Below are 26,339 nucleotides of genomic sequence, written 5' to 3'. Positions count from 1 at the left end.
ACACACACACACACACACACACACACACACACACACACACACACACACACACACACACACACACACACACACACACACACAGTATCACTTATCAATAACTTCAAATCACAGTTGTTGTTGGGGTTTTTTTTTTAATTGCGTGCCGTGAGCAAAAATCCATGGAGGAACGTGCGTCTGCCGCCAAAGAACAAAAGTGCGATATATACGCTTTAAATGAATGAAGTGACACCAAATCCCGTTTTGGGGACTCTGGGAGCCGGTGGGCGTGATGTAATGTGAGGTTTTCTGAGATCTCTCACCTGTAGGGCTCCATCTATAAACAGAACTAGGAAAATCAACAACATAATACTTAAAAATTCAAGATATCCACTATTTTTTGCTTTATTTATTACCCAAGGAAGTTATGTTTTTGGGTTCGGTTAGTTATTTTGTCGGATTGTTTGGCAGCAGGATTATGGAACAACTATTGGCCCGATTTTCATGAAACCTGCTGGAAGGGTGTAGCATGGGCCAAGGAAGAACCCATCACGTTTGGGATTTTTGACTTTCGTTAACTTTGCAGGATGGCCTTGGCGGAGGTCTGCGCTCTCCCAGTGCCCTTCTGGTTAGTTTGTTGGTTGGTCAACAGAATTACTGGAAAAAAAAAAACCACCAGCCCAATATTCATGAAAGTTGGTGGAAGGGAGTAGCATGGGCCACGGAACAACCTGTATAATTTTGGAGCGGATCCGAATCACAAAATGTTTGCTTAACATTGCGAGACAGGTGCACAGCCTTGGCTGAGGTCTGTGCTCTCAGATTGCCCTCCTAGTTTAACATGGGACTGTCCATATGCTTTGTAACGCATTGTATGGCTCATCCTCGCTGTAATTAAGGTCGGGCACTTACAGTATGTGGGTGCTTGTCCATCTGAAAGTTTCATGATTGCTTACATAATGTTTTTTAATCAAACAGGACATTTTATCCCAAGAATCTGTGTTGATTCTTTGAAAAGAAGAAGTTAAATAAAAGAATCTCTTTTCAAAATCCTGAATGTAACGGAGCACACCGGGAATGTATGTCAATTCATAAGGGCTCTTACCTTTTCAATCTTTCTGACTGTGAATCTTTCATAAAAGAGAATCAGAAGAAGTTCATTCCAAAATATGTTATGCCCTTGAACAGCCTCTTTGAACTCCCTCTTACAAAAATTTTTCCACCGAACCAAGGCGCACTCTGAGCCCTTTTTTTTTTTTTTTTTTTTTTTATTGCAGCCAAGAACGTTTTTTTTTTGTTTTTTTTGAGGGAGCTGACACACTTTCAGACTCAATAACCAAAGTAACCTTTAAAGTATTGATGTGGATAAATCACATGTAGTCTTCTGACAAATGGAAAGATTTCAGCATGACAGATTAAGACTCAGGCAAATAGGTAAAGACCCATTCATCTCCAAAGCCTATTCCACATATAGGACTTTCTCACTCGCGTAAACTACGGTTGGCTGGATAGAAGTGTGTGTATTTGTGCACTTGTGTGCCCATCTTGGTGCATGTATGTGTCTTTTCAAATGTGTGTGTGTGTGTGTGTGTGTGTGTGTGAGTGTGTGTGTGGACTGCCTACTCTATGCGTCTTTGATCAGATATGAAATATTCAGAACCGCTGCTGTAATTTGATGAAAGTCAGATATCCCTCAAATAGGAAACAGCAGTCAGCACTTTGTCAGCTCTTTATAAAAAAAAAAAAAAAAAAAAAAAAAAAAAAAAAAACAGTAACTGGATTTATAAAATGTAAAGTCCAGGCCCCACATGCGGAGGCAACAACAGGGGTTTTTAAACATGCACTGACCCGCTGTATGAACTCCAGTCTGTGCCACTTGGCCAGAGCTCTGGCGGCTCCGGTGCCTCCGTCCATTTGCACGGCATAGAAGACAAAGCGGTTGGTCCCACGATGCCCCTCTGTGGTCACTAGATTCCTCTGCAGCAGGCAGCCAAGCACCAGCAGGACTGCACCGAACATGGAGCCTTCAAAAATAAATATAGAGGAGAAAATGACTGCAGAAAAATGTGTCTCGATAGTGTATGTAATTCTGGGACACTATGTCAGCCAATCCTGCATTGCATTATGATGTTAGAAGTGTGTTTAAAAAAGTGAAACTAGTGTGGCACCCGAATGAAAGCCATCCATAACATTTATTCGCATAAGCATCAGACAGTGAAGACATGCGTCCCAGTAGGGTTGCAACTAATGATTTCATTCTCAGTTGATCTCCTGATTACCTTTGATTAATACATTTTTTATTTTGTCAAGACAGAAAATTGTGAAAAATGCCTGCCATGACATATTCTAGCTAGTTTTGTTTGACCAACAGTCCAAATCTTCATCATATATGACAAAGAAACGCATCACATTCTCACATTTGAGTCCCTGGAACCGGTAACTGTTTGGCATTTCTACTTGGGGGGGAAAAAAAAAAAAAAAAAAGACAAGCAATTACAATAATCAAAATAGTTGCTCTTTTCATTCTTCAGCTCTACATCAGTTTCCTTTGTAAACTTGACACACAACAGTATTTGTCCTGGATACGCTCTCCCTCCATTGGTTGTTCATAACAAAGTCTAAAAACTGACATTATGAATATCTATATTAGAAAAACACAAACACCTACGATTTCAAATATTACCATAACACTCTAATAAATACCATCTAGCTGCACAAATGAGTTTATCGAGTGTGGGATTCGGCATCTCAGCGTATTGAACATTGGCAATTGTGAAGCAATTTGCCCACAGCCAACTCCTCTGTACTTCTGCACGAAATCCACAGCGGCTGCCACCTACAGCATGCGAACCACCCACCTGTAGCCACGGAGAGCGGAGCGTCCAGGAGAAATCTTTCACCCAGTGCCGATGAAAGCTAGAACTCTGGCATCAGTGGGGGGGGGGGGGGGGGGGGCCCTGAGCGAGACAACACACTCTCTCCGGTTCCCAACCCACACGTTTAATCTCCTGGCCTTGATGCAAATGCTTCTGAGAGCAGAAAAGCAGCGGCACTTTCATTGTGTGAACTAACTTCCCTCTTTAAGCAAAGCAGGAACTTTTATCGGCGCTTTCTTTACGCCGCCGCTTCCCTGTGAACGATGATGGTACAAAAAGTTGTCGCCTCACTCTTCTCGGTATCTACTCGACCAAGAAAAAGCAGCCAGTGCACATTAGAAGAATGCGTGTATTGAAGAACAGTAATGGCTTACGCTCCCACTCCTCCCCCCGGATTATGCAACGCACATTTACTGTTGATCCGTGAGGGCGGTCACGGTCTTTATATGTACATTAGTTTATATTGAATGTGATTAGGAGAGCAATCGTGAAACTTGTTGTGTTCAGCCGGTTGTTTTCCACATGTACACACAGCTCCTAAACACTGAGAGACTGCATCAAATGTAGAGCTGCGACTATCAGTCGATTAGTCCATCGGCGGAAAATTCATCGGCAAGTTACTATTCTGATCATCTGTTAATCGTTTAAGTCAGGTTTTAAGCAGAAGTGCTTAAAGTTCTGGGGTTCCAGCTTCTCAAATGTGAACATGTGCCGTTTCTGTGTAAGTCTGCAATGACATTAAAGTACATATTTTAGGGTTTTGGACTGTTGGTCGCACAAAATCATCGATTTGAATATGAAAACTAAGGCATGTGATTTTTTTTTTACTTTCTTCAGACATTTTACAAATCAAGCAATAAAGGCAGACGCTATTAGCATCCAGGCGTCCGTAGAAAATCATGCTATTTGCACCCGACCAAGGCAAACATTAGATACTGTATGGATATGTAGCCTACTGTAGCCCATGTATATTCTTTCTAAACCTAACCAGGTACTTCTGTTGCCTAGACCAAACCAAACTGCGACTGAAAATATTACAGTAAAAAACAGAAAATAAGTCAACGAAGTGTAGAAATTGAGTTCTCATGAGAGTCAATTCTCTGTCTCCTGGTCCTGAGTATGACCCACTCATCCACTGGAACCCACTCTTTATACTACTACTACTACTACTACATCTTACAGTAAGTGATTTCAGGCAGAAAGCCTTTCGGTCTGAGCTAAGTTAAGTGGGATGGTCAACTAACAATAAATCGATTAATTGTAAAGATAATAATGACCATATTAATTGATAATGAAAATAATAGTTAGTTGCATCCCTACATCATTGTTAATATGAAATCTATTGTGTGAAGTTATTGTACTTTTGGGGTCTACTGGCGCCGTTATACTGCCAAAAACACCCACTGACACACAGTGGAACTCCAAACTAGAAGATTAAGATCTCTCACTCTATATATAATTCTGTTTGTATGTTTATCTGACTTCCCTTCAAAAGCAAAGTGCCTCCTCCTGCAGCATTGCAGCATCCCAGCATCCCAGCATCCCAGCCCCCCCCCCCCCCCCCCCCAAAAAAAAAAAACAACAAACAGTGCAGCTGACCACCGTTTAAAGTCTACAGCATCATTCAGCTCCAATCTCCCAAGCCACTGATTGAAATCGATAACCTCACTTGGGGCCCGGGCCCCAGTCAATCCCACCGGAGGTGCAGGGCCGGCAGCGTGCACCCCACCCAGCGAGGAGCGGGCCTCGGGCAGAGATGGAGTAGACAGGGAGAGAGGGAGGGGGGGAGGGAGGGAGGGAGAGCACATCAGACTGCAGCACAGGAGAGCCACATTGAACAGTGTCAGGGCCTCGGGGCCTCGGGGCCTACTGGGACGCTGATAAAGTACCTGGACATTTTTATAGACAAACTACTTATTTCCGTCCTCATATCGCTTGGGAAGACTGATAACTTTATATTCCTCTCAGGCAAAGTAATGAAAGGAGAGGGGGGGGGGGGGCCCTTTCAGGAGTTTAATTGATCAAACTGTAGCCACAAGGTTTTTTTTTTTCTGGAGATAAAAGGGACTAGCACTCTCCCCTGTACAATGCAGAGATCTTTTAGAAAGCAGACGATGAAAAAAAAAAAAAAAAAAAGAATGTAACTCATTATGCAAAGTCATTACATGCCTCTGACTATACTCCTTAAAAAAAGGGGGGGGGAAGTTAATGGTGGAATTATATGGGACAGGATTTCCAGAGGTCAAACTACCGGTCATAGGATAACATTATTTTACACTGTTACTACGCCAACCAGAATTTATGGAAGGCTGTTTTGAAGTCAAACTATTTAAAGTGCCTGACAACAGTAAAATGTTTATAACTGCTCACAGGGCAAGTTGCAAGGGCATGGGCAGCAAACAGCATAGATCCATTCACTGGAGTCCAAGTCTCAATGTTAGCAAGCATTCCCAATAGAACAGCGGAGAACTTTATTGTCCCCACCGGAGCAGAGCATACGTCTTTGTCTCACCAATCAAGACAATAAACACGGTAAAAACATCCAACAATTCCCATGCGACTCTAGGAAACTAGGGTTTTCTTTGCCACGGTCTGGTTCACATACCAGACTGGGTTATAAGCAATGCTGAATTGTCCCTGAGCAAGGCACTAATGCTGTTTTCACGCCACACTGTTCAGATGATTACGAACAGCCAAGTCAAAAAAACTGTTGACAGACAGCCCCCTCCAGTAGTTTAGAGTCCGATATATTGGGAATTTCTGACAGCACCTACATCTCCCAACTCTGTGAAAAGAACTACAGACAAACCAGTTCCAAAATGGCTGCAATTCATCCAATTTAAAAAGGGACACGTCTTATTTCACACCAGTAAAAAGCCCAGCTATTTTTGCTGTTCTAACATTTGGAGGAGCGCATTGAAAAGTGAAAGCAGATAAAAAAAAAATAACTACAGAGTTTGCAGCAAGAGGGGCCATCTTGGAATAATACATGGGGGGGGGGGTGTACCTTTTTTCTTTTTATATTCTGTGCACAGAAATACAGCGTAAACCCCTACCAGCAGCTGTTCTGTGGGTGACCATAACCCATGATCCATCTAGTGGGTTAGGAATTTGAGCCATGTTTGTTACACATTTCAGGGCAGGACAATGAACACCTGTTTTGATGCTGAGCTGGTGACCTCAGCAAATGGGCCTTTTTTTTTTTTTAAATCACACACTGTCCTCCAATCGACAGATAAATGAAACTACACCTGCAATGGCTGATGTAGCCCTCATATTGCTCCACTGATGTTACACACACACACACACACACACACACACACACACACACACACACACACACACACACACACACACACACACACACACACACACTGGCATGGTTGCATCCCACTTACGTGTGCCAGGCCCTGGTTATGTGTACGCTGGCTCATTATTGGCATGGCTTACCTGAGCACCTGAAGGCAACAGAGCCATCGTTAAGGTTATTACATACACCTGTGCTTCTCCTACAGTCCCAAATCAAAAGGTCTCACGAGGAAAATGATCTATCCGCAGCTTGGCTCCGCCCAGCATGACGTCCAGTCAGGCAGCAATGGGGAAACACCTGTGTGGTTGTATGTTTTGGAACTATTTATTTCATTTGAAAGTGGGGCAACATTTCAACGGACGTTGTTTCTGTAGTTATCTGTCAGTAGTAAGCCAACATGTTAGCTACAGGAGTCTGTTACACGGTTCATTACGTTTATCAAGTCTGAATCAAGTTTCCAATCATCACATGTCTAGCCCCGAGTCTGTGAACCACTATTCAACCTGAGCCAGTGCATCAAAGCTAGGCAGCGAGGGGAGGGGATGATGAAACGGGTTCAAACCTCACTCCCTCCATGTACTGCGGTGCCTAGAAAGGATGGAATGGGTTTGCAGCGCAGGAACGGGAAGGAAAAAAAAGAAGCATTTACCTTTACCTTCCTGGCGACAGAGCATTCACGCAGACGGGCTGTCTCATGTTGAAGGCAGAGCGGGTAGTCGGTGCGTCGTAAAGGCACGAATCTCCCGACGCGTCCATTTTTATTGTCTCCACTGACTCCTGGTAACAAAACGTGCAAATTTAGAGCATGCAAAGCACCGCGCATCTATCGCGCATCTCCGCACTAGACAAGTCAAACGTGCAGAAATAACGAACTGTAAGTCGACAAAACGAGCACATCCACGCCGTGTGTAGGAAAGGGGGGGGGGGGGGGGTTTGTGAAGACGTGAGAACGCATTAGAATGCAAGAAATGGTGTGATGGCGAGAGGGACTGTTGGGAGAGACAGATCTGCATATGGAAATAAGGGTTAGCGTGGATAAAATTCTACTTGAACCGCTGAAGTATTTTGTAGTCATCTAGGCAGGACCCCTGCAGTGAGACTAGGGGGGGCGAAGTGACTTTGAAATAGTCTGCAGAAAAGTCGTGGCAAGGAGCAGGCGCTCTGGTCGGTGAAAGCATTTATTAGCATAAGTGTACACTACAGAATGTTTTCATGTTAATAATGTAGACATTCTGAGAAGTGTTTCTCGGATCGTATCGGATATATTTGGTGTAAATTAAAATTACTTTATCTTTGTCTGTGTGTGAGACCAAATCGACATTTGAACTAACGTTACCATAATTAAATTACTTAAGTCTCGTGAGAGTGAAAAGAGAGCTCGGCGCTGTGAGTGTAGAACATATTACTTCGCTCTTTCACAAAAAATAACTTGATAAAGACGTTGAAACCAGCACGAGACTACAGGAGAAAGACGAACAGGCGACAGCACCACTACATGGGAAACTAAAGCGACGGAGGAAGCACGTTGCAGGGAGACCTCTCGTCCTGCGTCGGGTCCGTACGACAGGTTCACGCCCACTGTGAAACTTCGGACCAATCGTAGAGCGCGTGGCCAGTGTGCGCATGCGCGGAGTGGACGCGCGGGAGAGACCGAAATCCCAAACAACGAAATCATGACAGCAACGTAATCTTCATACTTTGATCTAAATTTACGGAGTAATACATTACATAAGAAGCGGAAATATAAGGTTTGTAAATGTTTCATAGCCGTTGTGTCTGTAATTGCTGCTTTGTTTGGTTTCCCTGTTTGAAACGCAGCTATAATTGTAACACTAACTGTTCTAGCGACAGTCATCATTTTATTATTGCTGGCTGTTATTTTACACACTGGTGTCCCGTGGGCTGCATTGTGAAGTAGCCTGCTATGACATCTAGCATGTGGCTACTATTACTGACTAGTTCTGAGTCAAGGCAACATCAATTTCCAGCTTTTCCAGGTTAGTTTAAGTGAAACTTAACGTATCTCGGATAGGCGGCTGTTTTGTGTGTGTTATTGTAACGTTAGCTATGTTTAATACTGTATATTTAATATAGAATGTTGTAATCTGAGTTCATGGAGTCCATCTTCTCCCAATATGTGAATGCCTGCTACTTCTGTCTGAACCTGATGCAACACACCACCTCTGTTTTTTGTGATTACAATCAATGTTGTCTCAATACAATGTTGTTGTCATTTAAAGGTGATACTGATTCTGCACCGGCAGCATGGAAGACGACTTCAGCCAATCCCTCACCCCACCAGTGTCTCCATTCGCAGCAGACAGCCTGTGTGAGCTCACTCCAGCCCGGCCGCCGTGCTTCTGCTGCTCCGTGACAAAGGAGGAACCCACTGGAGCGCTCTCCACAGACGGATACGCTGCAAGAGGCTCCCTGAAACGGTACAGTCACTGTCAGTTCACCATAGTCACAGAGCAACGAACGTATTTTCAACAGTTTTCCCTGTACCTGCTTTGTGCCAGAGAATGTGTGAAGTCTTAACTGACTGCTTCCTCTCTGTAGGCTGCTGTTGAGTCTTGACCCGGCCCCTGCAGAGTATGAGGCCGACACAGTGGAGCTCTTTGGTTTCCCCTGGGTAACAGAGACAGCATTGGTGGAATTTACAAAGCCACTCTTTGGTCTGTTCAGGTAATCCAAGATGTAAAATCAGTTAAGGTTGATTTTTAAAACAAACCCAGTTTAAATATAAATTTGTGTTGCTGTAAACCACCCTAATCTGAATGCAATTTTCCATGGCAGCAAAAGCTAAGAAATGGAATCCTTCTAAGAAAGAGCTTTTTTTTTACTAGATAACCATTTGTTTTGAAACGCTATGCACCATGGGTAATTCACATGCATATATCAATGGTCTTGGTTGCCTTTCGTTTTGTTTCAGGCAAAAAGTTTACAGGCTGGAGTCCTTGGTGCAGTCCGGCTCGCATGACTTCGGTAAGCTTGTGCTATACGTGATCCACACTGCAGCAAATAGCCAGACGTCAGTATTAAGTCCACACAGTGGGCCGTCATCTGCTCACATAACAGACGTCTTATGCGTTAGCAAAATGCTTTTATGTACATTGGCAAACAGTCAGACAATGCCTGTAACGTAGACAGGACATTTACATAAAATGCAGGTGGGGGGGGGGGGGGGGGGGTTCAGCATCCATTTTTTTTCTAGAAAGGGGGGAAAATCTGAAGAGAAGTTGAATGTGTTCCCTTAGACGTCTCAAGTTATGACCTTTAATCACGTTGGTTGAAGTGTGTATCGAAGCCAAGGCCTTTTACTTTGAAGGGCAGTTTGGCTGCTGAACTGTGAGCCACAGTATCAGTTAGGAAAATGACTTTACATGAGGCAGGATTGTCCTGAGGAGAAGTCTTACTAGCCAACGAACACAATACAACATACACTAGATGCAAATAAGGTGGTATGTATGATTAACTGAGGAGGCGGCAGCAGCAGCAGCAGCAATGACTAATAAAGATGTAAATAGTGGTGCAATGGTGTGCTTTTCTGAAGTGAGCACAATAATGAATCGGCTATTGTTGAGCTCAATTCTGAGAGTTTGAGTCATGTCTGATATGTGATCACAGTGGGCATGTTTTACATAAGGTTTAGGAATACTGCCCACAACATCCCTCGTGTGTTGTAGGTCAAGCAGGCAACCTCCACTATGAAGCGGAGGACCTCAGACAGCAGTGTGTTTCTTTTCTTCAGTATGTCAAAGTCTTCTTGCACAGGTAATTCTGCACATTCAATGTCAGCACCACTTAATTCAAACGGTTGTGTCTATACACATTTTATTGCTGTTTTTACTGCGTTTGTTTATGTGGACATGCGCCGTCTGTTCAGATACCTGGAGCCCTCCGGCTCCCTGGATGCAGGTCCTTCACACCCGTATGAAGAGCTGGAGGCTCAGTTCCCCTCTGCTCTTCTGGAGGAGCTGTTTGGCATCACCCTCCTCATAGGACGACTCAAAGACCTGCCGGCCAACGTTCAAAGTGCCTTCACGATACCGAACCCGGGAAAGGTGTGTGTGTGTGTGTGTGTGTGTGTGTGTGTGTGTGTGTGTGTGTGTGTGTGTGTGTGTGTGTGTGTGTGTGTGTGTGTGTGTGTGTGTGTGTGTGTGTGTGTGTGTGTGTGTGTGTGTGTGTGTGTGTGTGAGATTCATAGGCATCAGTTGTAAAGGAGATAGGCCTTTGAAACGGGTGCAATACAAGTGTGTGAAGTGAAGCTTTTTTTAAGAGGAATAACTAATATGACAGTTTTTTTTTTTATAGCCCTTAAGAGTTCCCCTCACCCAGAACCTCACTATAACTTGATGTTCTGCTATTTACGCTGTTGTGTTCCTCCTACAGCTTTTTCCTCCCTCTTGGCATTTGTTACACCTTCATCTTGACGTCCACTGGTCAGTCCTGGAGATCCTTTACCTACTTGGTCACAAGATGCAAGGCAAGTGTCTGCTTGGACAGGAACTGGACACCAAAGATATTGAAATGTGATCACTTGTATTATGTTGTAGTGTAGAGACTGATGGTACATGTAGTATTGGAATCCAGAGACACCATATTCTGACGGTTTGAATGATTGCACACCGGCTGGTACGGGGCATCACAGTGGGCAATAATCTCCTGACTTGCAGCTCATTTGGGAGTCATTATCGTGGAAACAGGCTTTTAGTCATTTTTACCTGTTTTCCTCTCCAGGCCAGGTGGTGTACGCCCACCAGTTTGTGAACCTGACGGGAGAGAACCTGACCGACACCAGTCTGTTTGAAGAGCACCTGTGCAGTCTGCTGTGTGACCTAACTGGTCTGGCCATGGGCACATACAGCAAGGTGGGCGGCTGGCCACAACTCATTAGCATCTCACCGTTGAGATGTGCCAGCAGTGTTTCTAGGTTGTTGTTGTTTTTTTACCAACAAAAAAAAAACAACAACTTGCAATTCTGGTATTAAATATGTTCATTGCAGCATTTAGTGCTTGGTTGATAGAAAATGGAAGGAAGCTGCAGATGGCTCATACAAAATATGAATTTGGCTTCTGTCGTTCACCTGAGAATATTATCTGTTTAGGGAGGAGAAGCTTCTAAAACAGCATAAGTACTGGATGATGATAGTATTAAACCACATTTTTTTTGCATGTCGATCACTTACCGTATTGCCATTCTAATCAAACTTTTTGTGTAATCCTAATGTCAGTGATAGACACCATGCGTTTTTGTAGAACAGAGCTGCAGTTGTTCGCTTACTATGTCGACTGGATCCTGTTGATTTGCAGGTGAGGCCCACAGAGGCTCTGAGCAGCCATCACCACCTCTGCTCCTGCACCAAAGAGCTGTGGGTCCTGCTCATGCACCTTCTGGAATACAGGAATAAAGTGTTTCACACACAGGTGGGGGCAAATACAGAAATCACTCACAGTCGCACAACAGAATATCACTCCGTCCGTACTAAATCGACCAGCGTGTGTTTTCCCCTAGTCTTTCTGGAGCTACATGAACTCGTTGTTGAGGCCCCTGGTTTCAGGGAAGCCAGCGGCGGAGCAGTTCAGTGGCCTCCCGACGCTCTGCAAGGACCCTCTGGGATTCACATGGTGGCTGGTCACTCATGTCGCGATGTTAGGCCAGTACAGTCGGAACGGCACTCTCCAGTACGAGGTAAGAGGCCGAGAATCACAGTATTGACACCTTAAGAGATGACATCGCAAATATCTCTCTTCATGTCTATTTATTTCCTAAAAATGCATGCATGTGAATCTAATTCATCCAGGTATTGGAATGTAAAGACACAAATTCTCCACAGAACTTATAGTTTTGAAGACATTTTGCCTCTCATCCAAGAGGCTTCTGCAGTTCTAAAATAAGTCTCCTATTCATTTGTTTTGACACTTTAATAAAGAATGGTGCCAAAACTAGACATGTTGGTGATCAGAGACAAATTACATAGGACTTCTTTGTAGAAAAAAAAGTGAGACTGATGATGATGGTGCCTGAGCATCATCAAGAGCAAGTCCTCTGATAGCTGGCCGTGTCTACTTTAGTCTTAAATATGAATACAGGTGACACATAGATAGTTTTTGATTGTTTGAAGTGAGTTCCTATGAGGCACTTAACCGTAGTCAGTATTTCATACAGTAGCTGACGGTTGATACGTCCCCAGTTTGGACAATCAGGCAGGAATACGTGCACAGGAGCAAAGCAACGTACTGCTGTGAACAGGGGCAGCAAAAAAAAGGAATTTAGCCGCCTAGTATGTTCACTATATTTAGAATATTATCAATGCTTTATCTTGCCGTCAAACAGCGCTTTCAGACAGGAAACTGAAGTTGTTATATCCATCTATGTCCTCTTCAGAGACACACGACTCCATTGACCAAAAAAAAACAGTAATTTAGCCTCACAGGAGTTGCTGGTGTACTGCTGCTTTGATCGGTCGGTTTGTTAGTTTTTTGTCAAAGGAGTCCTGTGGCTTTTAAAAAGACATAGACTAATATAACAGCTTCAGTTCCCCATAAGAATTGGGGAATAGGGGTTGTATCCTGTACTTATCCATAGTCTACTGCAGGTATGACTATGGATAAGTACAGGATACAACCCCACCTCCAAAAATCTGAACTGTCCCTTTTTTAATAGATGTTTGATATTGTTTTTAAATGTATCATGTTGTTCTATCTGCGGTCACAGAAACATCTGGGCGATAACTGGACCTTTGTGGTGGAGTTGCTCAAGTTTACCTGTAACCCCAAGGTCAGTACTGCTTCAAGTTACAATTCATTTATAACCTCATCAAGGGGAAAAGGAAAACAAACAAAAAATATATATATATATATATATATATATATATATATATATATATATATATATATATATATATATATATATATATAATATATATATATATATATATATATATATATATATTAGTTTTAGTAGTAATTATGTGTATAATAACAGGGAGGTCTAGCAGAGGAGCAGGTCAGGATGCACGTCCACTGCTGTCTCAGCCTCTGTCTGCTGTGGGAGCCGAGCACCAGCGCTGTCTCCACCCTCTGGGACTACTACAGCAAGAATCTGGTGAGGAAACGACGCGGCCACTGATGGTGTAATACACGCCATAAAAGTTGCTCAAACTCGATGCGTTTCCTCATTTTAAACTTATCTCCTACGACCAGACCTCCCTCGGCTGGCTTTCGTAATATGAATCAACCTTACTGACACGTTTTTGACACGATGTGTCGTATTTTTTTCATTTTTTTGTCTTGGCTGTTTCACTGGCTGTCGTTCTAATAGTTTTACGATATGTAAGAAAGTCATTTTTTTTTTTTGACACTCTTTGTAATGTTATTTAAAAGGTTGCTTTAATTGATCGTGCGGCATTACAGAGAAGAATGTTATCACCAAGGCCTGTACAGTTGCATTATACATCATTTTCTGTCCCTCCGGCCCAGAGTGCTTCATTCACCGTACCCTGGCTCGGGATGTCTGGCATGGGCACTTTGTGCAAGACGCCCCTGGCTCTGTTGGAGCAGGCCCGCAGCTGCTGCTCCCCCTCTCCCCTCCACTCCCCGGGACACACCCAGCTCTACCGCTCGGCCAACTCCTTCCACATCTTCCTCCGAGTGCTGGCCCTGTGCCTCGCCCAGAACAGGGCTGGTGGAGTCCCACAGAGACAGATCAAAGGAAGGTGAGTAGGGATAGGAGTCTGGGTGGCTTTGTAGTTCTCGCTCCTTCACGCTCACTCCCACCATGAAAAGTAGGTCTCAGGGCCAGGCAGCTGACTCCATACGCAGCTTACATAGTATTTTGGAGGAAGAGAGGGTAAATGAGGAAAACTGGAACAGAAGCTGTGAGAAATGATTACTAATCAGGACTAGGCTTTGTTGCATTCCCTTTTCCCCCTTGATCTTCTCGTCGTGTGTGTGTGTGTGTGTGTGTGTGTGTGTGTGTGTGTGTGTGTGTGTGTGTGTGTGTGTGTGTGTGTGTGTGTGTGTGTGTGTGCGCGCGCGCACTTGCATGAATACACAAACAACATGTGTGTTTGCTCGCCATCATGCATTTCAGTCTTGTTTGTGTGCGTGCCAGGTGCACCGCGGCCTCCCGGTGCGTCTTTGATATTTACTCAGGCCCCCCCGGTGGAGCAGGTGTCTCAGGAGTCAACCACCTGCTCTTCAGCACAGACCAGAGCCAAGAAGCCTCCTACGGATGCACACACACACACACACACACACTGCACCTGCTCCCTAGAGCAGTGACATGGTGATCAGCGTGTGAGGCCATTGGATGGAGGGAGAGAGTGTGTGTGTGTGTGTGTGTGTGTGTGTGTGTGTGTGTGTGTGTGTGTGTGTCTTTGTGAGGGGAAAGTGAGAAAGAGGAGAGGAGAGATCACAAGCTCATGTGCACGTCAGAACCGAGCGCCGGACCATCCTGTATCCCAGACCGGCTGGGCGCCAGAGAGAGGCAGCCGTAGATAAATCCGCCTAATGACTTCCCTCTGTCTGGAATGTGCTCAGTAGCACTGCAGACATGGGGGCTAATTAGCTAACGAGCGTGGCGGTTAATTCGCCTTAACGAAGCTGTGTTGGTTTCCAACACGGATAGAGAGGGGAGCTCAGGCGGGTAGGGGAGCGGGGAGATGTGGGTGGTAGGCAGTCTGGCAACCGCCACACTGGGCTGGTACGGGTCCAGATCCCCCTCCCTCCTCCTCCTCCTCAACCTCCCTCACCGCTCCCTCCTCCCCCTCAGGAGGCGCGAGGCGCGCCGACTGTATTGCTACAACATTTCGGCAGCGTTCCTACTCCTGGCCGGGCTCTGCGGGACACCCGCGCCGACCGCATTAACGGGAGCGACTGCAACCATGTTGATCTCCAACGCCGGGAGTTAGGAGCATCTGCTCGCCTCCGTATGAAAAAAAAAAAAAGAAAAAGAAAAGCTGTCCAGAATAAACAAACAGACAGGCAGGTTGGGAGAACACAGAAAATCCTCACTGCTGCCTCCCAGCGCGCTGCTTATATCCCTGTTACATATTAACCATTCATCTATTTAAATCTTCCTCCACTCACACTCGGACTGCATGCTTGGCCACCTTTTTCCCATTTATAGTCCTCTGTGGGAGTTACTAAGCTGACTTCGCCGTTAACCTGGTCTCTCTCACTTCCCCTCTCGTTTTTCTCCTCTCCTTTTGAAATCAGTCACACTTCTTACACTGAGTTTGTCTTGGGATGCTGGCTGTTTGTGTTTTGACCCAACAGCAGCTCCACTCACCTGTGTGGGCTGCATCTGTGTTTGGGAGGTGGAGTAAAAGAAAAAGGTGTGTGTGTGTGTGTGTGTGTGTGTGTGTGTGTGTGTGTGTGTGTGTGTGTGTGTGTGTGTGTGTGTGTGTGTGTGTGTGTGTGTGTGTGTGTGTGTGTGTGTGTGTGTGTGTGTGTGTGTGTGTGGTTTTATTGATCTCACTCTGGTGTTGCAGTAAATTGGTTTGGCTGTAGAGAGAGGGACCAAGCGCCTACTGCTGTGTGTCTGAGTGTCTCTGACATTTAACATGATCTTTAAAGGCATTTCTCCACAGTGCCCGCAGGATCTAACAGCGTGCTGGGTGAGAGAACCACCCAGCACGCTGTTAGATCCTGCTTACTCTCTCTCAAGTTATTTTTTTTTTTTCTCTCTCACACACACACACACACACACACACACACACACACACAGGCCATGCAGCCCAGCCTCTCCCCTGGAGCTGAGAGGGCGATGGGAGGCAGGTGGTGGGATGCACGGCGGGGGTGGAAAGTTCAGTTAGTCAGCATTTAAAGTCAGAGGTTTCAGAAGAACAAATCACCCCTGAAGAGTTGGTCAGTGGAAGTAAAGAACAATTGAAATTGGATTTTTTTTTTTTTTTTTTTTTTATAAAGACAAGTGAACTGTTTTGTTAACCCGGATTAAGCGATATCGTAAAGAGCAGACACTGTGATTTTGAACCCGTCCTTATCTCTGACCATTTTTTCCTCTAGCAGACCATATCTTGGGCACTTTCTTTATTTATTTTTTTAAACTCCCTCTACTGTTCTCTCATGTTTTTTTTTTTTTTTCTTAGGATTTATTCCAAGTTTTCCTCAAAGAAGATGCAGGAGCTACCAGAGGCAGGCCTCAAGAACTTCCTGCTGCTGTTTCTGGTGGTGGCCAGGCAGGTGGAGCTGGAGGATGTGGCCAGCAGAGCCTGTGAGCTGCTGGGTTTCCTTCCCTCCAACTGCCCCCCTGGGCACCGCACCCTGGTCTGGAGGGGACAGCTGTCACTGCTGTTGTTGTTCCAGGTATTGTTTGTCAATCGGAAATTGTATCTGGAAGTGTATCAGGAACACGACAAAGTTATGTTTTGTTTGCAAATTCCACCAATTTCAGTTTTTGACATCGACTGATATTATTTCCAGGAGAGGGGTCTGGATGTTGGTGCACAGGCTACCTGGCTGGCCTCCTCCTTTAATGAGACGGCCAAAGAGTTCTACAATAAGACCACGGAGGTCTCTCGCAGGCTTGCCCTCTGGGGGCCCCTCGGATCATACCTGGAGGGTGTGGGCGAGGTGTTCGAGACGAGCACCGGCCTCAACCTATCCGAGGAGAAGCTGCTCAACGAGGGGTTTGATTGGTTGCTGCGCGCCTGCCGCCTCTCGGAGCTGAATTCGGCCCTGGGCTTTCTGCAGATCGTCCTCGCCCAGCTCAGGTGAGACGGCCGGTGTGAATACTCACAGGCCCGCAAGTATCTCTTACTTTTTCCTCAGTTTCTCTCATTCCCTTCTTTCACCAATAGCTGCTCCCTCACAGATAGTGGACACATTCAGACAAATGTTTTCTGGCGAAGGCCAAGCTAAGCTTCTGTTAAAATCCGATAAGAGGCCACAGCAGAGGAGAGCGATCTCTTCTGCTCTTCCCAACCCGGCCCCAGCGTCCACTCACTTCTCACACTGACAATGGGCGGATTGTGCTGTCAGCAGGAATGAGTGTCTGTAAAGACCTTGTGTTGCGTTGAGGCCCCCCCCCCCCCCCCCCCCCCCCCCGTTAGTCTCCGCAGACCCAGTGGCCCCCATGTCACCCTCACCAGGTGCTGGCGAGGCTCCGAGTAGAGTTACGGGCCCGAGGGACGCTCCGCGGACCCTCCTGTCGTCGTGTGGACGGCGGCGGCGCTGTGAGCGCGTTTGGGGGCCGCGGTCAGCAGGGCGTCGGGACGGGTTCAGCCGCGGGACACGGGTGTTCGTTACACGTTCGACCCCAAGCGGAAGGTCAGAGAGCCACAGCTGAAACGGTGTCTGTTCATGTGGGAACAGAAGGGAGAGTAGATCCAAATCAGGTGAGGAATGATGTGTGATCGTTCACTGTGGAGTTTCAGGTAAATCTGGTGTTGAAGAGTAGAGTGTCGCCTTGCTTACCAGCCTTTAAGTTTGCAACAATTCAAGTAGTATAGCAAGCAGTACGTTCAAAATGTAATTCCAGCTAAATTACCCCACATTGCAACAGTGCGTACAGCTCAGGACAGGCTTCTCTAGGCATAATAATGGTGGAGAATAATGTGTAAAGGTTCACTTGGGACCCAAATGTTGGTTGAAATAAATTATGATTACAGCCGAGTGCAGAGTTTTCTTATTTCATTAATTCATTCAGCTTTATTGTTCAACTCTTACATTCCCAGTGTAGTTCAATCAAGTGTCTTAATCTGATTACTCTGTATTTGTTTGCACCCATGTAAACATAATCAGTGTAAAGCTGGAAATATTTTTTTTTTCTACAATATTCTGTTCAATTTGTTTGATAAAAGAATGTTTGAAATATTTTCCTTTCATTCTTTTAATTCAACAAGCAATTTGTTGTATATTAGCAGAGTACTGAAGGCAGCAGAAAGGCAGAAATCTTTAATCAAAAGCTTTAATATCTGATTATTTATCGCGATATTCAACAATGTTATCCCATATTTTCCTCATATCGCGCTGCCCTACTCTAACCTCAAAAGTCACAAACAACTCCTGATGGAAATATTTAGCATTTTAGATGCTAAATGCAATTATTTATTTTTTTTATGCTCAGTGCTGCAGACACATTTAAATCAGTTCAAAACAGTATTAGCAGTAGGTATATATTTCAGGATTTGCTGCATGTCTCTATATGTCTGTGGTTTGTTAAATCCCCCCCCCAGCCCATAGGAACATACTGGGTGCTTTACTGAGCAAAAACTATTACTGTCACTTTATACTTACACCACTTACAAACGGTTAATAAATGAGCTGAAACATTAGAATAAGGACATTGTAAAGTTAAGTGTTACAGAGACCCCCTCCCTGATTCATCTAGGTGTATGATTGCTTTAACTCTCCAGTGTATACGTTCCACCCTACACACACACACACACACACACACACACACACACACACACACACACACACACACACACACACACACACCTACACACCTACACACCTGCCTGTGCCCACACAGCAAAACAGAAACGCTAACCTCTGTGTACTCCTATAACATGGTAGCTCGTTAGCTTCGACTAATTCCCAAACTTCCCATCTGAGATCTCGGGGTTGGAGGGCACACATTTGCACATTAATGGCCAAGAAGAGAGAGAAGAAGAGAACTCCCAGAGGCCGTGTGTGTTATGGCCCGGACCACGCTGACCCATTTAACCAAAACGAAAGAAAAAAAAAAAAAGTTCTCTTTTTTTTTTTTTTTCAATCCGTCCCACCAAATTTAACATAATTCTTCGGTCCTGGCAGTTCTCGGTATCTCTTTGTGATTAATGCCTTTTCTGTGACACAATTAATGGGCAATTATGTAGCCTGGCAAATTCAGCCTGTGCATCATTATGTCCACTGAGAGCCGCGTGGAATCCGCACACATGAAGAGAATTATTCTGCCAATGGATGAGGACGCGGAGGGGTCCGAGCGTTCGCTCTTGATAGCCATCGCCGTGGCGCTGAGGCATGAAGCCAGTCCCAGGCATAATTCCCCGCTTTTATTCCTTCCCATGACCCTCCACTGTGTGGGAGTGCGGGGGTGTCGCTGGTTGACGGTGTGTGCGGGCATTGGCACACCGTGTTGGATCTGGTTTTTTTTGGGACAAACAAGTAATCCCCATCTCCTTGGCTTGATGAAATACAAGCCTCCCTTCTTTCCTTCATGAGCATTAAGACCTTTAACCGGAGAGTGAGCCTCCCTTTTCAAAGTCAAGGACAGCTGCTGTTAGGTCACTTTATGAGGAATTTAGTAACGGTTACACCTGTGTTTTTTTTTTTGATCGGGATACATGGACAATTTATTAAACAGAAAGTGGACATGGATTGAATTCCGCTTGTGCCTGCGTGTGTGTTTGATATGTCATTGTTAGGGTGCTATATTTTATATTGTATGCGTCCGTATGATGGATGCAGCAGGGGGAAGGGTTAAACAGGGTCCCTAATGGTGTGTGTGTGTGTGTGTGTGTGTGTGTGTGTGTGTCTGTGTGTGTGTGTGTGTGTGTGTGTGTGTGTGTGTGTGTGTGTGCACGTTGGAGGAAGCCGCAGCGAGGAGGATTAAGTGGGGTCTCTGATGATGTCTTGTACAATGAGGGTTGATGGGTGTGAAAGGCCCATTCCGCAGTAGTAACGAGGCTAATGAATTCAGACTCTAATCGATTGTCTCAGCTCTCCCTGGATTAGATGCAACCTTGCTGGAAGGGAAGGCACTGCTGAGGTGTGTGCATCTACGTGTGTGTGTGTGTGTGTGTGTGTGTGTGTGTGTGTGTGTGTGTGTGTGTGTGTGTGTGTGTGTGTGTGTGTGTGTGTGTGTGTGTGTGTGTGTGTGTGTGTGTGTGTGTGTGTGTGTGTGTGTGTGTGTGTGTGTGTACTATAGTGGCAGACTAGAGTGCGTGGTTGAGGATGGGGGGGGGGGTTCAAGTTTTTTTTTTTTTCTTTTCTTTTTCCAGTCCTTTCCTCCTTCCCCAGCACACCTCGACCCCGCTTCCCCATCCCATCCGGGCGAACGAGGGGGACAGGAGGATCATCTCCAGTCTAAATGAGATTACAGCTCCTTCAGCTGCTTATCTGGGCTAATGCCAGCCACTGTGGGGCTGCTGTAGCGGCTGGGGCCGAGGCCAGGGATGAGCCGGAGGAGCCCGAGTATAGTCTGTGTACAGGGGATCAGCATTAGGCTGCTCCACTCTACGCCTATAATATCCTCCTCTCCTTCCCCACCTCTGCCTCCGCCCTGCTCTGCTCCACACTGCAGCGCACCGCCGCACACAGTAATCCCCCAGGAGAGAAGAAAGGCAAAACACATGAAGAAGGAGAAGAAGAAGGAGTGAAAGGGAGAAACAGGGGAGCAAAAAAAAAGGATTTGAGAGGGCGGAGTTGGACGGTGTTGTACACAAGAGCACAGAGCTATGTTTGGATTTTGTGTCGGACAGATTTGTTTATCTGCTTTCTTTGTGTGTGTGTGTGTGTGTGTGTGTGTGTGTGTGTGTGTGTGTGTGTGTTTCTGTGTGTGTGTGTTTCTGTGTGTCCTTCCAGACGGGTCCATCAGCGCAGTGTCCAGTCGGCGCCCACTTCGGCCTGGGCTCCTGGTAACGGCAGTGTGGTGAAAGAGCGCCACCTAGCGGTAGCAGCCGCACTCTGGGCGCACTTCTTCCCCTTCCTGCGCAGCCTACGCCTCTCCCAGACCCCTCCGGCACAGCTGGCAGATGCTGCTGCAGGTCAGTAACGCCCACTGGGAGGAAGAAGAGACACTGAGCGGAGGGAGGGAAAGGTGGGGGGAGAGCAGCAAAGAGTTTTGGACAAGCGTTCAACCAAAAATTTATTTTTGGCGGCCAATACTGATCATTTTTTGAGTGAATGCCGGCATTTCGCACGAAGGCAGAGAATTTGATTTGAATTTGGCAGCGAGAAGAAATGTAGTAGTTATGAAGTAGGATGAGATGATTTAGAGAAGAGAACATAGTAACACTTCAATCAAGTAATTCAAACACAACATGTGAAATCATTTTGTCTTCCTCAGGCTTCACCCTGTTGGCTTTTGATCTGCCCAGCTCCGCCCCCCAGGAACTTCAGCCCCTCCCAGTCCAGTCCATCATGCAATGCTTCGGCTGGGACGACATGGTTCAACCAGTTCTGATAACTCGCTACCTCCCCCATCTGCTCCAAAACAGGTACAGTTGGCCTTCTTCCTTCCTTTTTACTTCAATCCAAAAGCCATTCAGTCACATCACTCCTAATGAGGAAACATCAGGTCGGTCCAACAGGGGATAGGACCACCTCTGAAACTGTCAGCTATCAAGCTTCGTCATGGTAGACACCACTTGACCAAATAGTTTTTTCGACAAGTCCTGTCGGTATATCGGGTGCTGTCTAATTAATAGATTAGACAGTGAGCGTCCTTGGTGAGATCGAAATAGGTTTGAATGAAGGAATTGCTCCCATGCCTCTAAACTGATTCCAAAATGTAGTGCATCTCCACAATCACACTCAAGGGTACGATGTGACTATTTCAGCCTCAGAGGTCCTCTTCAGACGTTGCCAAATGATATTACGGCGCTACACCTGAATATAAAGCCGGAACAAGGACACGCTTCCTATTTATTGTTTAGAAGTACCAGCCTGCCGAGCCCTCCATCCTCTGCTGTTTGAGCTGTTAGAAATATGTAATCTATAAAATGAAGTAACGCTTTCTTTCTTGTGAATTTAATTAAATTACCCCTTTAGATATACATTTTTCACCTCCCTGTATCCTTCTACGCTCGTCATTAACAGCTGTATGACAACTCAGAGGAAATCTGATGGAAAGAGGCATTTATGTGTTTCAGACACAAGTGGATCTCAATGTTTATGGCTCGGCGTAGACATTCTGCTGTCAGAATACAAAAAAATATGACCACTTCAGCACAGTGAGGCATCCGATGTGAATTTTAACAATGACATTCATGTGATGTGGCTTTTCCCACTCACTTATTGAATGCTTGGTATTTCTTCACATCTTCATCGAGGGTAGACCAGTAAATCCTGTAGCCGTATGAAATGATTCTCTGTCTTTCTCAGCGAGCTGGTGTCCTCGCTAAGCGCCGATTCTGCCGGTGTCGTGTCCGGTTCGGCGCAGAGCCTGACGGTGAGGGCCTGGTTCCGCTGTGTTCTACAGCAGCACCTTCAAAAGAACCCGGATGGGTCTGACAGCAGAACAGGTAATGCCACCGAGTCTGCAGTGTGATTAACGAATAGTAACCATCCATTGAACGGCAGGCAAAATTTGACTTAGACACGGGTGTATATGGAATTTCTGTCATATTAGGGAATTCAGAGAGGTGTATCGGCAAACAGTGAAGGTTGACAAATTACCAAAACTCTTTTGGTAAGACAGGAAGTATCCTGCAAATCCCAGGTAACTAGTTTCTGCAGAAACTCTGAGCGGTAGTGAGAAAAAACTATTCTGGTGACCCATTTTCTAAATAGTTTTCTCTCTCGTGTTTATGACAGGTGTAAAAAATGAAAGTGATCCTTCCTAAATTATTTGTTTGTTTTTTTGTTATATTCATTTTGGCCACAAGAGGCTGAGTATGTCCGAAAGGTGAGTTTAAATTATTGTAAAAACATAAAGTGTGTGTGTGTGTGTGTGTGTGTGTGTGTGTGTGTGTGTGTGTGTGTGTGTGTGTGTTAGCAAATTATGTAACATTACTGTCATGTCTTTCTTTTAGCTAGAAATGTATGTAACCTGTGTGAATCGGCCTTTAAGGAAGATATGAATGCATTTAGTCCTGTTTAGAACACTTCAGCCTCTTGTGACCTCAATGAGTATAACAACAAGAAACACACATTCTTTTATCATTTAAGGTGACGGGTTACACCTACAGCACATTTTAGGAATGTTTCTGGACTCATAAGAAAATCCTAAAGCTTCATGACCCCTACTCTGCTCTGAATTGAGAAACGTCTCTGTGGAGAAAAGTCTTCTGCTCGTTACCGTGTTACCTGTGTGCCTTGTATCCAATATGAACGCCCGCGTTGCTTGCAGGCCGGGATGTGGAGGGCCAGCTGTGTGAACTGACCCGGCTCGTGCTGAGACTACCCGAGGTGGACGGTCTTCTGCAGAGAGCGGGCCTCCAGCCCACAGCCTCGAGGCTAGAGCCCACTTCAGCCCTGGAGGTTTTTGTCAAGGTACCGCATTCTCACACGTGTCACATACACCCAGTGTCTGAGGGATCGATAATGTCTCCTCATCCTCAGTTTCTACATATAAGACCTAAAGTATCCAGCATATCTTACATCACCTTTTACTAAAGTCTGCATTACATGTGGTGTGTTGTTCACCACAGCGGCCTGTATTTGCACGCAGATATTTCCATGTATTTATTCTCTCGTCGTGGTGTCAGGCTGTCGGCAGTGTGTACAGTGGCCTGCAGGTTTTGTCCGAGCGCTCGGCCATGGTGACCAGAGCCCTGGACTACGTTGGCGACATCCTGAAACACATTAAACCGTCTCTCGTCAGCAAGAACCAAGAGGGGCTGCAGCTGGTTTACTGGGCTGTCGGTAGGTGCAGAATAGACACAGCTTCAGGAGCGCTTTGTTTTTGTTTTTATTTTAATAATTACCGTTGCTTTGTTCCGTTTGATTCAAGGTTGCATAGTGAAGCACTGGAGCCCCCTGCTGGCCACATCGAAAGCCCAGCAGCTGCTGTTCCGTATTGTGGACGGGCTGCTGCTACCACACAACCTCACACAGCAGGACAAAGCACTCAGGGACAGCCTGCCTCTGTATTTACAGGTTAGGATATATATGTATATATATATGTCTTTACTTTGTCCAGATGTTTTCATACCGACTCTCTTTTGAATGTATTCCCCTGCAGGGTCTGTCGGTGGCTTCCAGCGTGTCTCAGTCGCAGGGCGCCCACCTGAAGCAGCAGCTCCGCTCTGTTACCCGCAGATATCTGGACCATTTCCTTCCCGCCTCGCCTTCCTTGGGCATCATTGCCAACCACCCAGTGCTTCTGAGCGCCTGTGAGGCCACCCCAACCCCCCGAGGAGCAGCGCTGAGGAGGACCATCCTGGAGGTGCTCTGGTAGGTCTCTAGAGGTGGGGGGGTTGTTGGTCATGGCCCCACCAACCACCTGACTTTGACATTAATTTAATTAATTTGTTTTCCACTGTTACTCCAAAAATCTATTTGTGAAACGATGCTGTTCTCCTACAGAACTAAAAGTTCTTGTAAATGTGCCCGTCTTACAGCGAGAGCTTCCTGCAGTTTAAAGGTCACACCCCTCCCCCCCGGCTAGCGGCCGTCCTGATGTTCCTACTGGAGCTTCTGAGACGGAACAGTGACTCAGACCCCGCCCTCCTCACTCTGCCCCTCCCCTCCCTGCTGCGCTGCGTGATGCTGGTCAACGAGCCGCAGGGTAAGATCACGCGTGTGCACATTCGCACAGAATAAATCTGGAGCTTCTAAAGGGTCGTTTTTCTACATCGCCTACACATTTCTGATACAGAGGGGCATCCTTGGGTTCCACTTGGCGCCGCGGTCCTCAGAATGTCCTTGTTTAGCAATCTTGGCAGTCAGTGGAAGAAACAAGCTGAATACTATGAAAGAGAACTTTCAGTTATCTTCATAACCACAGTAATATGAACGAGTGTCTTACCAGACTACCCTCAGTTTTTAGGAAGAGGGTCTCTATATTACCCGATACTCACAACCCTGGTTCCACTTTCTCATGATGTCATACAGGAAACGTTCTTAATGTGAGCCACTGAAAGGACCACGGTCCTGGAAATAATAATAAGTTGTTTAACACAGTGATGACTTGTATGACTGCAATTTTGATTAATTACAGCAAATGTTGCGTCCTTTTTTTTTTATTTTATTTATTTTCTCGCTCAAGGTTCTCCAAAAATAAATCTCAGCAGGCATGCGTTTGCGTCAGCTTCACTACCAACTCAATAAATGCAGTAATCATAGCACTTACTTCCTATCAGCGAGGTGGTTGCAAACATGTCCTTAACGCTTACAATTTCCATCAATCCTCACTGTGGGGCAAATTATACACGAGAAAAAACCCAATCAGGTTTGTGTTTATAGTAATCGCTGAAGGGCTGTCTAATCATATCAGTGTGTATTGTTTCTTTTGGTGGTGGTGGTGGTGGGGGGGTTTCTGTGCAGTGAGGAAGACGAGCACAGATGCCTTACAGCTTGTGGTGGAGCGATGTGCTGCTGCATCTACAGCCGGGCCGAGCGACCAGATGATCGCCGTTTTGCGGTAATTGACGATAATGTATAGCGAGTAAAGAGCCGTGTGGAGCCGGATGCACGAACCCCTGACACTGTTACTGTCTATCTGTACTATCTATACTATCTATGTCACATATCTATGTCCATTTGATCCTTTCTCCTGTTTGTGTAACCCCAACGCTCTTAGGTCGTTTGTGGAGGAGAACGAGGGAGTCTACGACAGGCAGGTGTACGGTGTCCTGGAGACGGTGTCTCTTTTGGACCCGTCTGCGGTTCAAGCTCTCCTTCCCAACCTGTCTCTCAGTCTGAGGAACACCGAACACAAGAGAGGACTGGGCAGGAACATCGCCCTGAGGTGAGCAGGCGCGTGAATCACATCGTGGAAGCCACGGCATTCATCGCCTTCAACTATTTATAAGTTGTCTAGACAATAAGCAGGTGCCAAGTACAGAACTGGAAATGTTCTTCAGCTGTCTGCTGTATCGAATGTGTCCACTAATGTGACTGCTCCGTGTCTCTGTGTTACAGGAGTGCATATAGGAAGTTGCTGTGCCTCCTCGGAGAGAGTGGGCAGGCGGAAATAAGCAGTCTGGAAGCGGACTGAGAAGGACTTTTCGCCGGCTCCAAAAACCTCTTGTTAGTCACACAACCTTTTTTTTTTTTTTTTTTTGTGCCAAAATTCTTAATTTGGTCATTAAGAAAATGACAGTGCTGCTAATCAGGCTGTCCAACAAAACAGGGTTCAGTGCATTTCATTAGCCGAGTTAATGTCAGTACCTGCTGGAAAAACACAGAACCGGTATATGAAACTGTGAATATTTAAAGATGCCTTAACAGCTGTACTTAAAAGGGACAGTTCACCCCAAAATCAAAAATACATAGTGCTATTTATCAATCTCGATGCTTCTGGTGTGAGTTGGTCCCAT

General features: G+C 45.6%; 2 protein-coding genes across 2 annotated transcripts in view; one reads left to right on the top strand and one right to left on the bottom strand.

Annotated features, from left to right (window-relative positions):
* Positions 1–7,049, bottom strand: part of LOC137887202 (proprotein convertase subtilisin/kexin type 4-like) — a 160,102-nt gene extending 153,053 nt beyond the window's left edge. Inside the window, 2 exon segments of the mRNA XM_068730015.1 lie at positions 1,825–2,000; positions 6,812–7,049. Coding sequence (XP_068586116.1) covers positions 1,825–2,000; positions 6,812–6,836 — 201 coding nt within the window. The 5' untranslated portion in view covers positions 6,837–7,049.
* Positions 7,050–7,839: 790 nt separating this feature from the next.
* Positions 7,840–26,052, top strand: mms22l (MMS22-like, DNA repair protein). The gene is made up of 26 exons (XM_068730090.1): positions 7,840–7,910; positions 8,403–8,600; positions 8,722–8,847; positions 9,095–9,147; positions 9,849–9,936; positions 10,049–10,226; positions 10,555–10,648; positions 10,903–11,033; positions 11,476–11,589; positions 11,678–11,854; positions 12,881–12,943; positions 13,151–13,270; positions 13,645–13,880; positions 16,278–16,494; positions 16,612–16,901; positions 20,719–20,900; positions 21,203–21,353; positions 22,240–22,379; positions 23,207–23,349; positions 23,565–23,721; positions 23,810–23,955; positions 24,041–24,252; positions 24,420–24,586; positions 25,345–25,441; positions 25,601–25,768; positions 25,942–26,052. The coding sequence occupies exons 2-26, from the start codon at positions 8,428–8,430 to the stop codon at positions 26,015–26,017; spliced, it is 3,699 nt and encodes a 1,232-aa protein (XP_068586191.1). The 5' UTR covers positions 7,840–7,910; positions 8,403–8,427; the 3' UTR covers positions 26,018–26,052.
* The last annotated feature ends 287 nt before the right edge of the window (positions 26,053–26,339 follow it).

The sequence above is a fragment of the Cebidichthys violaceus genome, unplaced genomic scaffold (genome assembly GCF_023349555.1).
Source record: "Cebidichthys violaceus isolate CVI_PGR_0920_01 unplaced genomic scaffold, fCebVio1.0.p SCAF_49, whole genome shotgun sequence".
Classification (NCBI taxonomy): Eukaryota; Metazoa; Chordata; class Actinopteri; order Perciformes; family Stichaeidae; genus Cebidichthys; species Cebidichthys violaceus.
The sequence above is the reverse complement of the archived record's forward strand: the minus strand, read 5'-3'. Positions and strand labels throughout refer to the sequence as shown.